Source organism: Aphelocoma coerulescens, chromosome 4 (assembly GCF_041296385.1).
Source record: "Aphelocoma coerulescens isolate FSJ_1873_10779 chromosome 4, UR_Acoe_1.0, whole genome shotgun sequence".
Classification (NCBI taxonomy): domain Eukaryota; kingdom Metazoa; phylum Chordata; class Aves; order Passeriformes; family Corvidae; genus Aphelocoma; species Aphelocoma coerulescens.
Genome location: NC_091017.1, coordinates 15893907 through 15907700, shown reverse-complemented (window position 1 = coordinate 15907700; position 13794 = coordinate 15893907). Strand labels below are relative to the sequence as shown.

The window sequence follows — 13794 nt, the reverse complement described above, 5'->3', positions numbered from 1 at the left end:
CTTTCACAAAGAGGAAGACCATACTATATTTCAATATGTATCAATATCATATATTTCAATATTTCTTTTCCTTTAGAATGACTGGAACAAACCCTTTTTGATTTTCCCAAGAAATGGAATGGGCAGTTGAAGATAGGAACAAATACCTTCCAGACACACGAGTACAAAAGGACATGGTAACAGACCACATTTTTTTCCCCAGTCCTTGCAGTTTGGACGTAAGTTCACAAAACCAGGAAGCAAGAAACTCACTCAAACATTGGAAATAAACCACCAATAATCAGGCATAGCTTGAGATTTCCTTGATTAAGATCCAAATCACTTCTAAGTCTTGAAGTCAAACTTCATGGGCACAAAGATCCTACACAGCCTTGTGATTCAAATATGGCTAAGTAGAAAAGCATGCCTTTGACACAGCATTTAAGGTTAAACATCATTTATCTCACACAGAACAACCGGAGAGACCAAGGGTTCAAAGGAACACTTGCTTATAAACAACCTACTCAATTTTGTCCCCACTGAAAAAACTGTCCAAAGCAATTAGTTGAGCATCAACACTGAATTTGACCTCAGGCTAAATCTATTGGAAACACTTGTATATAATTTCCAGTTCTACTTAGCACTAACACATAAATCCTTGGCCAAACACCCCAGAATTTATAAATAAGCTTACCCTTTACATTATTAATCTGTAATAAAAAATAGTCTTTAGAATACACCAGATTATACTAAATACAAGTTAATATAGCATGATGATTGCTCTATAAAAACAGTGAGAAATCTTGAAATTAAGACAAATATTGCTCAGACAGTTGAATCTGATGCAAAATTGGGGGGTTTTTTTCTAATACAGTACTCCTTTTTAAATTTTTTTTCTTTATTTTATTTGTATTCTGAGCGAATGGTGATGGAAGTAGAAGCAACAGAGAAAGTGTTGGCATTTAAATTGTTTCATTTAACCCCTACTTACCAGGAGATTCTCCTGACAAATCTGGTGCTTGGGCTGAATCTAAAGAAGAAACCACACTGACAGCGTTTGTAGGAACACCAATAGCAGCTGTAGAGGAAATGTTTGATTTCTTCGTTGGTACAACAACACTCCTAGGTGAAGACAAAAAGTTAGTCCATCATACTGTACGTGAAGGCTCACGTGATCCTTGTTTATGCATCTAGCACCTACACTTCCATGTCCTGCAGAAGTTCCTTTGCTTCCCTTCTTTTCTTTTTCATCATCTTTTGGAGGCCACCGTAACCTAAAGGACATTTCACCCCTACTGATGGTACACTTTAATATCTCATCCACTTCCACAAAGTTAGAAGATCACCAGGGTAAGGGTTCAGCAACTAGGCTTTTCTTTGCACCTTAGTTTGCCCAAGATTTGGCTTTAAACTTCAGGCAACTATTTACAAAAATGTTGCAGTATTCAAAATGAAAACTTCAAGGTGAATTATCAACACTGAAGGTTGCCTTGACAGTCTTCTAGTACAGGTATTCTAATGCAGAAGAAAAGACTGAAGAAAGATATACTATAGCTAAAAACATCCTAACACGTCTGCATGTACATACAAATGTTCACACATCTTAAAAATATGGCTAAGAAATGAATTTATCTTGCCAATCAAGTTTTATTTACACAACAAATCAAAACATTCCTTGGAGCTAAGAGAGAACCTCCATCTTTTATACAAGTTAAATGTCAGGCCTTATAGTCAGCATTAAAGACTACATCAGAGGAAAAGATGCAAAGTGACAAGTTAGGCATGGAAATTTATCTGACGCGTTACAAAGACATGTATTTATGCTATACCAATTTCAATTAAATTGTAGTACTTCATTCCAAATACCTAAAAGGCCTTGTTAAGCATACGTTAAAGGCATTTTTAATTGCAAGTTAGCTCCATAAACATGCAAAACCCCAGCTAATGAGGTAAAGAGTACAGCTGATATATAATGTACTCCCACTGCAGCGCTTACTTTTAATTACCTGGTGTTAACCATAAGCCGAAAATCTTCAACATTCAATTTATTTAATCACATCTTTTGTTGACAGTAATATAACTACACACTGAAAGTATTCCCCTAATAGCTTTAAAATATTAATTTTCTAAATAAAGTAACTCAGAAACTTGACCTAAATTCAGGTGTGAGAACAACCAAAGAAGTTCTGTCAAATATTTCTAAAACAGACCTTCTTGGAACGGGGAAAGGAGGATTGTATTTGACTCTCTTCTTCAGTCACAGGATGTCAAAGGATGTCACAGAAGCTAGACCACGTTACTGATTAAATCAGCCCTCCTTAATGGCCAGAGTAGGCAGGCACCATACTTGGAGACAGTACATGTCATATCATTATAAGGGTGACTGCTAATGTTAACTAGTCACTAAAAAAATAGAAGCAACAACACCTGAGCCCCAAGTCAAGATATTGTGCCTAAACCATGAATTTTGCTCATATGTTCATGTCTGTTTCCCTGAAACATGAACAATGGACTAAGAAGTAAGTCATATATTTAGAGCATTTTCTAAATTATTGTCACATTACCAATTAATTTTGCACCACTCAGGTGTAAGAAGGAGATCTCTCACTCAAGATTTTGTGACTTTCACTGCCTGGATATTGTTCCTACTATTCTATAACACACTTTCAAAAGCCTGGCAGGGGTTGGGAAATGAGTACAAGTTTACTGAGTACAAATGCACCCACATACAGTAAACTTTGGGACATTTCTCCAACTTTCAGAGGTCAGCACTGAAGCCCAGGTGTATTCCTTTAGAGATTTTACTTCCTTTTACTGTATAGATACCCAATTCAAGAAATACTAACCAATAATATTAAACCCAAAAATTTATAACTTCTCATTATAAATATGTGTCTATTCAGGTGGACTCTGTAAGACCTTGGTGCATGATCTGGAAAAATTTCTTTGTATACCCACTGAGTCACAGAAATAATCAACCATTTACTGCTAAGACACAATTATATTGGATATAATATATTGGATATGGGAGAATGATTAATGACAAATTTTAGTGCACATGTAGATGGAAGCTGTGCACACACAGGCTGTGTGCTCAAAAACATATAATTCATGTAATTAATTTTAAATTGGAAAACATCAAATTACTTTGAAGGTAAAACCAAATCCTTTAGAGAAGCTTTCTGTTTCCAGGGCTAATAGTCAATCAGAATTCTCTCAAAACATCAAATCAGAATGGCTGTGTCATGTGAATGCCTATGAATGTTCTGATTTTACTCTCTGACTCTACTAAGAGCCCCAGGAACTACGAAACAGGTGGTATTTTAAGTCATAAAGAATCTGCCAGAACCACACCTTAAAAAACAAATAAGTACATGGCAGAATTTTGACTGATGTTAATATTAGAAAGTACTTATTTCAGATGACATGCTGGAAGGATCAAGAAGGAGTTTTAGAAGAGCAGTAAGTTTTAGCACTACTAAAAGCAGCTCCTCACAGGGCAAGTGATGGCTCTGGAACTGCACGGGAGCAAGGATGCCTGGCCTGGAGCAAGGATGGCTGTGTGCAGACAGAGCTGCTACCTTAACCCTGCTCATCTGCAGCCAGCAATGAGGGCAGACAAAAGAAACCCCAGCTACAACAGCCTTCTGGCACAACACTATATATTATCATTCCTTCCTGTAAACTCCTACTGACCTTCAGCATGCTCAAGTGGAGCTGCACTGAGGGAGTAGTTACAGCAAGTTATCCGCTACCCCAGAAGAGGTGCATTCAAGCAAAGGAATTAAGACTTTCTTGGGTTTTTCCCCCTGGGCTGCAACAGACAGCAATAAATGCCCAGAATAGTCCCTTCTTCCTTTTCAGATCTTCTGTCTACCTCCTCACCTTCAAATCTGTACAAGTTTGGGAATACACGTGCAGCTGCTACTCTAAACTTCCATGAAGTATATAAAAAAGGAACTATATTCTAATACTTCCAATATAATTTTGAGCAGTGAAAACCTAGCATAATAGCAAACTAGATAATCTAGTATAATCTACCAGTGGCACTCACTACAAGGAAGATACTCTGATTACCAGCACCAGGAATGTGGCACTTATTCTATTCACAGCTGCAAAGTAGAGCTGCTGCTTTGTTTTGTTAATTACCCAACATCATTCCTTTTGCTTTGAATCAAGGAATAAAAATGAATAACCACAGGTTTCAGACTTTGAAATACAGGAGAACAGGCTGCCTTATAAACAGGACACAGGGAAGTGCCTGGGTATTTCAGAGTCACCACACACTTCAAACAAGAGACACCAACTCTCACAAACTTCTCTGAGATATATGATCTTTATCCCACTGAAAAAGAAGTTCTAGCTTTTAGCTAAATAAGACTTCAATAAACCTACTTTGCAAATTCACCAATTAAAAGGTCCTCTTGGACCCTGGAGCCTTGAAAGAAAAGAGAAGCTTTGAACATCTCATGGTAAAGCTCAGACTACTTCTGAACAGAATTTATTTTAGATAGTGATCTGCAAAAATCAACTGATATTAATCCTATTTTTGAGCGAAAATAAAATAAACAGTATTTCTGGTGAGGAAAGAAGGTCCCTTCCAAGAGCTGTGTCAATCTGATGCACACAGTCAAAAAAACTGCTGGATATTGTTCAAAAACATGATGCAAGAAAACCCCAAATTGTGAATGTTCCTGGTCTTCTGGTCAGTTGCCATTGCCTTCTGATGAAAAAAATCCTTAAAGCAGTTCAAGAACCACAAACCAAAACAATCTAAGTATCCTGACATACTGACTCTCCAGATGTGCATTGATGTAGTATCGGTAATGTCATATTTATTGCCATGGATGTTTTCCCTTTCAACAGGGCAACCAACCAATGTTACAGCTGCAGGATTTGTTTTAGCAGTTTCCACTTCCAGGCCTTCTTCAAAGGTGTGAAAGTACAGCTCAGCAATCACATACAGATTATTCATATTTACCACATACTGGAAAGGCAAACTAAGATTTTTGAAGCATAAACATCAGTCATGTTTCTTCATTTACATTCTGAAATTCCTACATTTTTCCTTCCTTGGGTAGTAAAAATGATATTTTCTTTGAATACTTAGGTGGAATTGCAACTTTGTTCAAAAGAAAGATTTTTCCATTAGCTACCAATGTTCCTTTGTGTTATTTTTTCAGAAGATTATTTAAATGCTAATATAAGAAAAATGAATGCAACTGGCATAAAGAATGTGAGAGAGTGGAAAAATTGAGTTTAAATATGGTAGCAAATAAACTACGTAGAAAACATGAGGTGTTCAGCATATCATTAAATCACGTAAATTTGTCAGAATTGTCTTAAAAATTAACATGCTTTCAACTTCCCTTAAAAAATAGGGCACTTGCTTTTAAAGAGTACACAGATAAGACAATCCTTTTTCTGTAGCTAAAGTGATAGGTGTTTTCTGAAAAACTTAAATATTGCTACACATTAATAAAATATTCATCAACAAGCTGCTTTATAGTATACTTCCTCAGATCCACAAAAATGATGTATTTTTAAAAAATCTGTAACCATGCATTAATTTTATCAGCATATGTATATTAAGCAACCTCACACAGGGGCAGAAACGCAAAAAGCATCATTTACTCCTTAACAGTTACATCACCCCAACAATTAAATTATACTTTTGGGTTACGTTTGTATATTAAAACATCCATTATATTAAGTTTCAGCTACACGATAAATACAATTTTAAAACTGCACAAAATATATGCTTAAGGTCTCTTTCAAGGAGACCTCAAGCACCACGGTAAGAATGATACTTCAGCTGCCTCATTTACATGACTATATTAGATGTTTGCCTACTTTCATTTAAAATCAAGTACTTAAGGTTTAAAATAAGAATTTACATCAGGGGAACTGATAAACATAGGCCAGGCATAGTAAGAACCAGCCACCATAAATACAACTTAGCCAGAAGGTCAGTGTGTTATTAGTCCCAATTATGCTGAAGTGTAAGAAGTCTTCGTGTTGCAGACAATTATTCACTGCTGAATGAGCACAGACCACTGAGCTGAAAACTGACTTCCATCACAGACAAAGGCTTACGCAATAATGATCTATTCTGCCAAATTCCATAAGGATTTACTTATTGAACCCTTCCCTGGTTTCAGTTCACTGATTCTTCTGTTTCAATATAAAGATAGAAAATATCTGCATCTCCTAAAATTTTAGTGTTTTCCCAAGAATTTCTTTTTCATGAAGTTGGCAAGTCCCCATTTCATTATAAATATATTTCAGGTTACAAATTTTCCTTGGGTGCAAGTCAAATATCCCTAATACAACATGAGGCAGCCCAAACTGATGACCTCACTGTAATTTAAAAATACTTACATGAGTTCTGATTCCTCTTGACATATGAGAATTTATTGATTTAATTCTTTGCATTCTCTTTTTTAGCACCAAAAAGCAATGCAGGTGACAGTTTGTCTGTACCCCTATGGGATAATGGTTTTAATTCAAAATCAAAATAAAATAGCCTTGTTCCAGGCTACCAAAACGATAGGCACTGCAAGGCTCCTGTGCAAGGAGCAAAAGACCAATAAAGAGGATCAGAGACTTATTTTTACCTCTATTTTGTAAGCCAGGAAAGCAGCCTGCCATGTCAGTCTCCTTCTATGGGCTCTGCTGTCTGTGGATAATACCCATTCTCTTATGCCTCCCTTGAAATACCCAAGGAGAAAGGAAGAATAAGAGACTCTCAAAACCATGAGAGATCAGAGGGTGCAGGGAAAGGAAGAGAAGATATGATAGAAAGAATACAATCAATTTTGCAAGAGAACTTTAAAATCAGCTTGGCAGGGAGAAGACTTCAAATGGTTTGCCTCTTTGGCCGCTGCAGAATGCAAATTGTTGGTGTGCTGAAAAAGCTGAGCTTTCCATCAGAGCACATGTGCCTTTACCTAAAGATTCCCCATTCTCATATTCTGTCTCTACCTACACCTGGAAGATTTAATCTTGTCGACAAATAGTTTGCTCTTTTTGCATTTGAGGTCCAAATCAATAAAGTCTAAGATGTATCCATTCCATATAAAAAGGGACTTGGATGAAATTTAACTGAAATTACCACAACCAACCACTACAAAGGCATATGCACACCACTGACTGACAAATGAGTAAACATAGGCTGAGCCAAACTAAGCAGCTTACAGACGATGTTCCAAAAAGATAAACAAGCTTATTAACATATCTGTTCTGAAAGTTACAGCACAGCTGCAAATTTAAGCTCTATGGTACAAGATCATGATTTAAGAGCCTATATTCCTCTGAACCTTCAGCATCAGCTTCCCATAATGACATGGTTATTGAATGTTTCCACAAAAAGCAGCAAAAGCCAGGAGAGACCAGGGTTTTATTTTAAAGTGCACAGTAAAAATGGCAAGTGATAGGTTATGGGTTTTATTAGACTAACTGAAGAGAAATGTCATCTCTCTTTTTATCCCAAGCTTTGGTTATTTTTATTTCCATTTTATTTGAATTTGCTTGCATTAGTCCCCTCCTCTTTTCCTACACGATTACTACTAAATAAGAAAACTGCTGTTTTAGGACACACTGAAATTGGAACATTAATTCATGTCCCTGTGGATCTTGGGAAAAAGCCAATGCAAGTCTTGAACTTTATCATGATAAACCCCTGGCACCCACTAATCACAAGATTGTATCTTCCCATAAGATAAGGGGTGGATTTTTGGCATGGGAATGAACACATACACCTAGCTGTTTGCAAAGGCTTGCAACCTGGCAGCCTTTCAGTAAGGTTTCACTCACATAGCTGTTACTGTATACTCTCCAGCTATGGCTGGGAAGTTGATAATCCTTAAGATATGAGGAGAGTTTTGATTTCTGACACAGCATTCCTGAGATAAATGCAGGATCAGAGAGATGCTTTGAAATTCCCAGAGATACCCCACTGGTAAACTGCTACATGGGAACAACTTTTAACAAAGTGTCTTTAAAAAGTAAAAAAAAAAAAAAAAAAAAAAACAAAAAAAAACAGAAAACAAAAAAACCCTCACAGAATTTGTGTTGGCCATCAAACAATACATTAAATGTAAACCAGACACAGAAAAAAAGAGAGCATCCCAAAGTCTGTTTTCCCCCAAAAAATTTCACAATATAACTTAGTATTTTTGCCTACCCCAGAGATAAGAGTTAGTATTTCCAACTCCAATCCAGTTTCTTATAAAAAGCGTGGGGTTTTTTATCCCTGGCGCAATTCCTTCCTACTGTTGTCACTAGGGTGTCATTTCAGAGCATAAACTTGTATTTTAAGCAGTCTCCCTACATAAAGATACAGTCACCTGCAAGGGGCCATGAAACCTGCCTGTCTATATAACTTTAAATGTTTCACACACAGTTCTTTTCTCTTTTTAACTTTAGCTAATCAGCAACACACGTCATTGTATATCAACATATTTACCATAGATGCAAGATTGCGTGTGTCACTACCAGATCATAATTGATTAGAGGTAAGACTTTTACATCATTAAGTACACTTTTGTCTACCAGACATACCCACAAAAGCAAGGAGATGAAAAATCAATCCACCTAGAAACAGAGAGCCGCTGACACGCTGAGGTCATGTGAAACTGCTGAAGGACAAAATATTTTATACTACTTCATGATCTTTTCCTCATATATTTAGCCCCACCTACTAAACACAAAACCTTTGGAAAGTAATGCCCACAAGTTATCACTGTGGAGCAGTCCAGACAGCTACATAAACCCTACAAAACTCTGCTCTTCCATTCAGAAGTGTTGTCTACTGCTTCAATCCTTTTTCATTCCCCTGTATATATTCCTTCATCAGACCACCTTGCTTTCAGTAGCAATGCAATAATTAGGCCCCAAGGTTAAGTGAAAGAATGTTAAGAGTTGTTACAAATGACTGGCACTTTGGAGGTGGAAAAAGAACAGCGTCCATCGGGCAGTGGAGAAATAAAAGGGCAGAACAGCAAGTAATTCAACTTTTTAGTAACTCACTTTATAAAACACACCACAGCTTAAGGGGGTTCTATGGTTATTATTTGAGTGACTTTGTAACTATATGGGAAAAAGAACACAGAACAGCAAGTGACTGAAGGGCTGCTATCAATGCCCAGTATTTCATTAGTGTACGTGTTATCAAATTAGATTGTACAGCTTCCTCTGATAAGAAAGTTTTGTAGGTGGCATCTACCTATGTCAGCCATCAGCACTGCAAGTGCCCAGTTACTTCCTGTATAGTTAACCTTCTGTACACCAATTCAAATCAGCACAAGCTCCACAAACCTTTAGAGTCAACAATAACTAAAAAATAATTCATAAATGCAGTAGCCACTTCTGTACCAGATTGCCAGACAAATGCTATTTGTGTGGCTGAAACCATGCAGCAATGAATACTGAGAATTTTATGATAAAAAAGCACCACTCATGTTATTTGACATCAACTGCCCACTTGCAGCAAAGAGCAATGAGAGGCCTCAAAGAGGAAGTGCCAAAAGCACTCGGGCAGCAGTGGGGAGAGAGGCGTAGCAAGTTCTAACTCAGTGTCCCCCTTCTACCAATTTGCCCCTCTGCCTCCATCCTCCTCATGCTCCCAGAACAAGTCCTCCTGTTTAGCATCACAAGGAGAACACAGTATTTCCTTTGAGACAAGAGCAAGGGGCCAAATGCTGGCACACCCCATCTGTGTCTCATCTGGCCAGACACCACCACTGTCTCTTCCCTCACCAGTGATAGGGCAGTGTGAGTGGAGCAGACGGGCTGTGACAGCTGCACCCACACCCCTGGCACCACTGCACTCCTTTCCTGGCTCAGCTGGTATTTTGAACAAGGCAGCCACAGACTGCAAAGACATCAGAGCCAGAGGAAGTTTGGGAATAAGCAGAGGATCAGATACTGATATGGTAACAACAGATCCCGTTGCAGCAGACTGACTGCAGGATTTCTGGAAACAACCAAGGGTTTCCTAGAGGCAAGAATGCAAGGGTTTCGGGATTCTTTTCTTTTGTTTTCTTTGCAGTTGTTGGGAATCCTGAAGAGGTAAAAGGCACTAAGTCCAATAAAAGACAGTTTGGTTTACTATGCTTGGGAAAGTATAAGGAGCTAATGAGACTGTGATATGAGGGACACCAAAATTATTATCAGGAAAGAGTGACTTTATTCCAAAATGAAAAAAGAGTAACAAAGTAGGAAATCTCCTTTTTGAATTCACTTCAGCATTTGAGTATTCAGAAATGTAGAAATTTATTACAATGAAACAAACATAGTAAACCTAACAGCTTTAAGGCATACTTCTACCGAACAAGTCACAAAAAATTTTTAAAGTGACTTCTTTGGCAGAAGAAGGCAGAACACAAATCTAATTTCCTAAATGAATATGGGAATATTCTCTAGGTAGAAGGACACTGAGATAATTACTCCATTGGTTTTGATCCATTTGTAACTACTAGTAAACCAGTAAGTATTCTTTTGCAGGCCCACAAGAACAGAGAGTAGATAGAACTTTGTGATGAATACACCTGCTAATCTACATATCATTATTTTAAGTTATTTAATATCTGTTTTATTTCTTGAGCACTTTAAAGCCAACTAAATATGCACAGCAGTCCTCATCTGCCAGTGCTACACTCAGTAGCTCTTGTGAACTGAAGTGTGGGTTTTCCTGTTCTTTACAAATACCTGAAGTAAAATTAAATTTGTAAGTATTTCACATGTTACATTACCTGTCAAAGGAATGGAACTGCACAGGCTGCTCAGCAGCTCCATCGCCAAGAACTCCGAGGAAGGTTGGTGGCAGAAGAGCAGCATCCACGGCAGTCCCATCAGCTGGTGTGCTCACCAAGCTTCTCAAGATGTCCTTCACATTGACATTTTTTGCAGCTGGCACAGAAGCCACAGATTTACTCTCTTCAGTTCCTGTCTCACTTCTGCCCTCCTGAGACTTATTGACTTCTAACGAGAGTGTGCACAGGACTTCACTGACTGCGTCTGGGCCTGCACTGACACTCAGAGGTCCTGCTTCAGCAGCACTTCCTGAACGGTTGGTTTGTGCTGGAGCTGCTTCCTCCCCAAGACCAGAATCCCTTCTTTGCAGAGATGCGGTACCTTCTGAATCTTCAGTGGAGGCTGAAGCACCAAAAGCAGCAGATGGGTTTCCCATAACTGTTCACACCAAAAGAACAGAAAACACATTTTAAGGTCATTATTAACAGAGATGCATTCACCCCATTTGTCCTGAAGAAGACTTCTACAGCATTTTAAGCCACATTATTTCATTTGGCCAAATAATTAACAGTTTACCTGCAGCAGGAGTCTCATTATTTTCATTTTCTGATTCCTTGAGTGACTGGCTTTGGTTTGGTGGCCGTCTTTCATTCGGGGGTTCCAGTATATCTCTGTATTTCGAAACCATGAGCACAGAAATAAAATATACAACAGCCAAAGCCAAAAACTGAGCCTGTTTACTATCCTCCTGTAAAAAAGAGACACACACAGATTTTTCCATTACAATTTCAGCAGCATGTTTATTTTCCTGTGAAGTATGCCCAGCGCTACCATAAACAGACCAAGAGGAAGCTGATGTATCAGCAATGGAAGAACAATATTCTCTAGTCACAGTTTCAGCTATAAAGGTAAGGAATACAGCACTTGCAGTCAAGTGGCACTAATCCTTTCATTTTTCATTTATAAATATGCTAACTTTGGCTAAGGTTGTGTGTTTTGACTACATGTTTCAAATGTGGGGTCTACATGTTTCGTGTAGGGTCTAGGCCCCCTTTATTTAACGGTGTTTCTTCTGTTATATTTCCTCAAAAATGCCAAGATATTAACAGCATTTACAACCAGGCAAGCATTCTCCACAAGACTGTGTCATATTAATGAAGAAAGTGGAACAAATTCCAGAAGCAGTGTTAAGGTTTTATTTCATTATCAGATAGTCCAGTTGGATGTAATCTACTACGTATACTCTAAACAAGAACTGACAATATGCATTTGCATTACAGCTGCAACTTTATGAAGAGATTTTAAGAAAACCTTAAAAACAAATCTTAATATGAACTATGCCAGGTTCCTCCCCAGAGCACTCAGTGGCTCCTAGTGAAACAGAGGCAAAACTGGAATTACGATTTAGCCTAAGCCTGTCCCTTTTGGTTACTAAAGGAAGAAAAGCTTAATACACTTTGGGATCCCAGGAGAATGGAGCATTTGGATCCTCACTGACTAATCAGTAAAAAAATGAATGTTTGGACCTTTTTTACCCCTCATTTACATCAGGGCTCAGGTAACATTCAATTTTTTCCTCTGAGCAGTTCAAGAAACTAAGTTACATTATAAAGCTCATTCTATCACAATTGTAGTGCCTATCAAAGCTCCTTATTCCTTGAAGAGCTCTTTAATAAGCTATACTGCAAGACATTTATGTCTATTAAGAACAGATAACATAGGTGGATCCTATCCGTTGCACTGAAAAAACAACCTATCTTCCCCTTGGCTTGACCCAAAACCTTAACTTTCATAGAACAATGACAGGGTGAGATTGAGGAAAGCTGCCTACAATGGTAAGGATTGTAAAGAATTTTCTTGCTAGATGAATTTTCGCAAGACAGTTTCTAACTGTACTTAATAAAGTGGTGATCCAGTCAATCAGCACCACCTTATTTTTTCTGTGTTTGTTAAACTGCTTGAAATAAAGCCCATGTACCACTGTAAGTACTGCTACTGGTGGGTAAGTGGATTCCATCAGAGTTCCTGCTATAGAACTCATAAATTCAAATTATGCCACTCCTGGTTCTAAGTGCTGAACACAATGTAAGAAACTGCATGCAAATAAAACACTTAGATGCAAGAGCAAACAGCTCAGACAAAAACTATTCCAAACCAGACCTTTCTAAGTCTACGTTTTCCCCACAGCTCAACAGCTTATCCAAAAAGCAGAGCTATTGCATCATTTTATATTTATTGTGAAACAGAGCGCCTGATGGATTGGATACACAAAAAAAGCAGAGGTTGTAGGTGGGTGTTGTTTTGGTGGGGTTTTTTTTGAAGAAAAAGGTTCACAAAATGTGCTTGAAGGAATCATTAGGACTACTTTAATTGCCACCAGTATGGAAGAGTCACTTCTTGTTACTCTCTTGTACACTGATACTGAAGTAGGGGTTGGAGTAAGCTTGCTTCAATCAGTAATTACTGTAAAGAGAAAACTCAAAATTCTTCACTTTTCTAGACAGAAAAAAAGTCACTGTATAAATCATTATACTTGCTAAACAGTCCAATTATTGTAAACTAAGTTGTGGTGTCCAGGCTTGTGGCCACCAATGACTCACAGCCATTATAGCTGCTGTATTTGCTTACGGAGGTGTTTTTTCTAAGCAATCAATCTCAATTTCCTCAATATCAGCTATAAAGTTGCTGACACAGGGCAAAGATATTTTTAGTCAATTCAAGACTAAAAAACATATGCATACTTACAGCACACGCACACAAATTGGCTCCTCTGAGAGGAAGTCAAGGAATTAGAGATGACCTCTAATTTCTAATTAGCTAGAAGAATATGAATTTCTCAAAAAGTACAAACATGTTTATGATACACAGTATACATAAACAGCTTGTCTATGTACATATCTGTACTAAACACAACATACTTAATATACAATAGGCAGAATTCCAGGGAATCAACTCTTAGCAACACAAAGAGCCAGATCAGGAGACAGCTGGGTTTCACCTCTCCCTCTTTCTCATCCCAAACATTACAACAGCTGTAGAGTATTACGAGTTCCTAATTAC

General features: G+C 37.8%; 1 protein-coding gene across 4 annotated transcripts in view; it reads right to left on the bottom strand.

Annotated features, from left to right (window-relative positions):
* Positions 1–13794, bottom strand: part of LRBA (LPS responsive beige-like anchor protein) — a 372621-nt gene that overhangs the window by 280938 nt on the left and 77889 nt on the right. For all 4 annotated transcript variants that reach the window (XM_069012817.1, XM_069012818.1, XM_069012820.1 and 1 more), the window contains exons 28-30: positions 11311–11482; positions 10734–11172; positions 971–1101 (exon numbers count right to left, since the gene is read on the bottom strand). In XM_069012817.1, coding sequence (XP_068868918.1) covers positions 971–1101; positions 10734–11172; positions 11311–11482 — 742 coding nt within the window. The remainder of the gene's footprint in view (positions 1–970; positions 1102–10733; positions 11173–11310; positions 11483–13794) is intronic.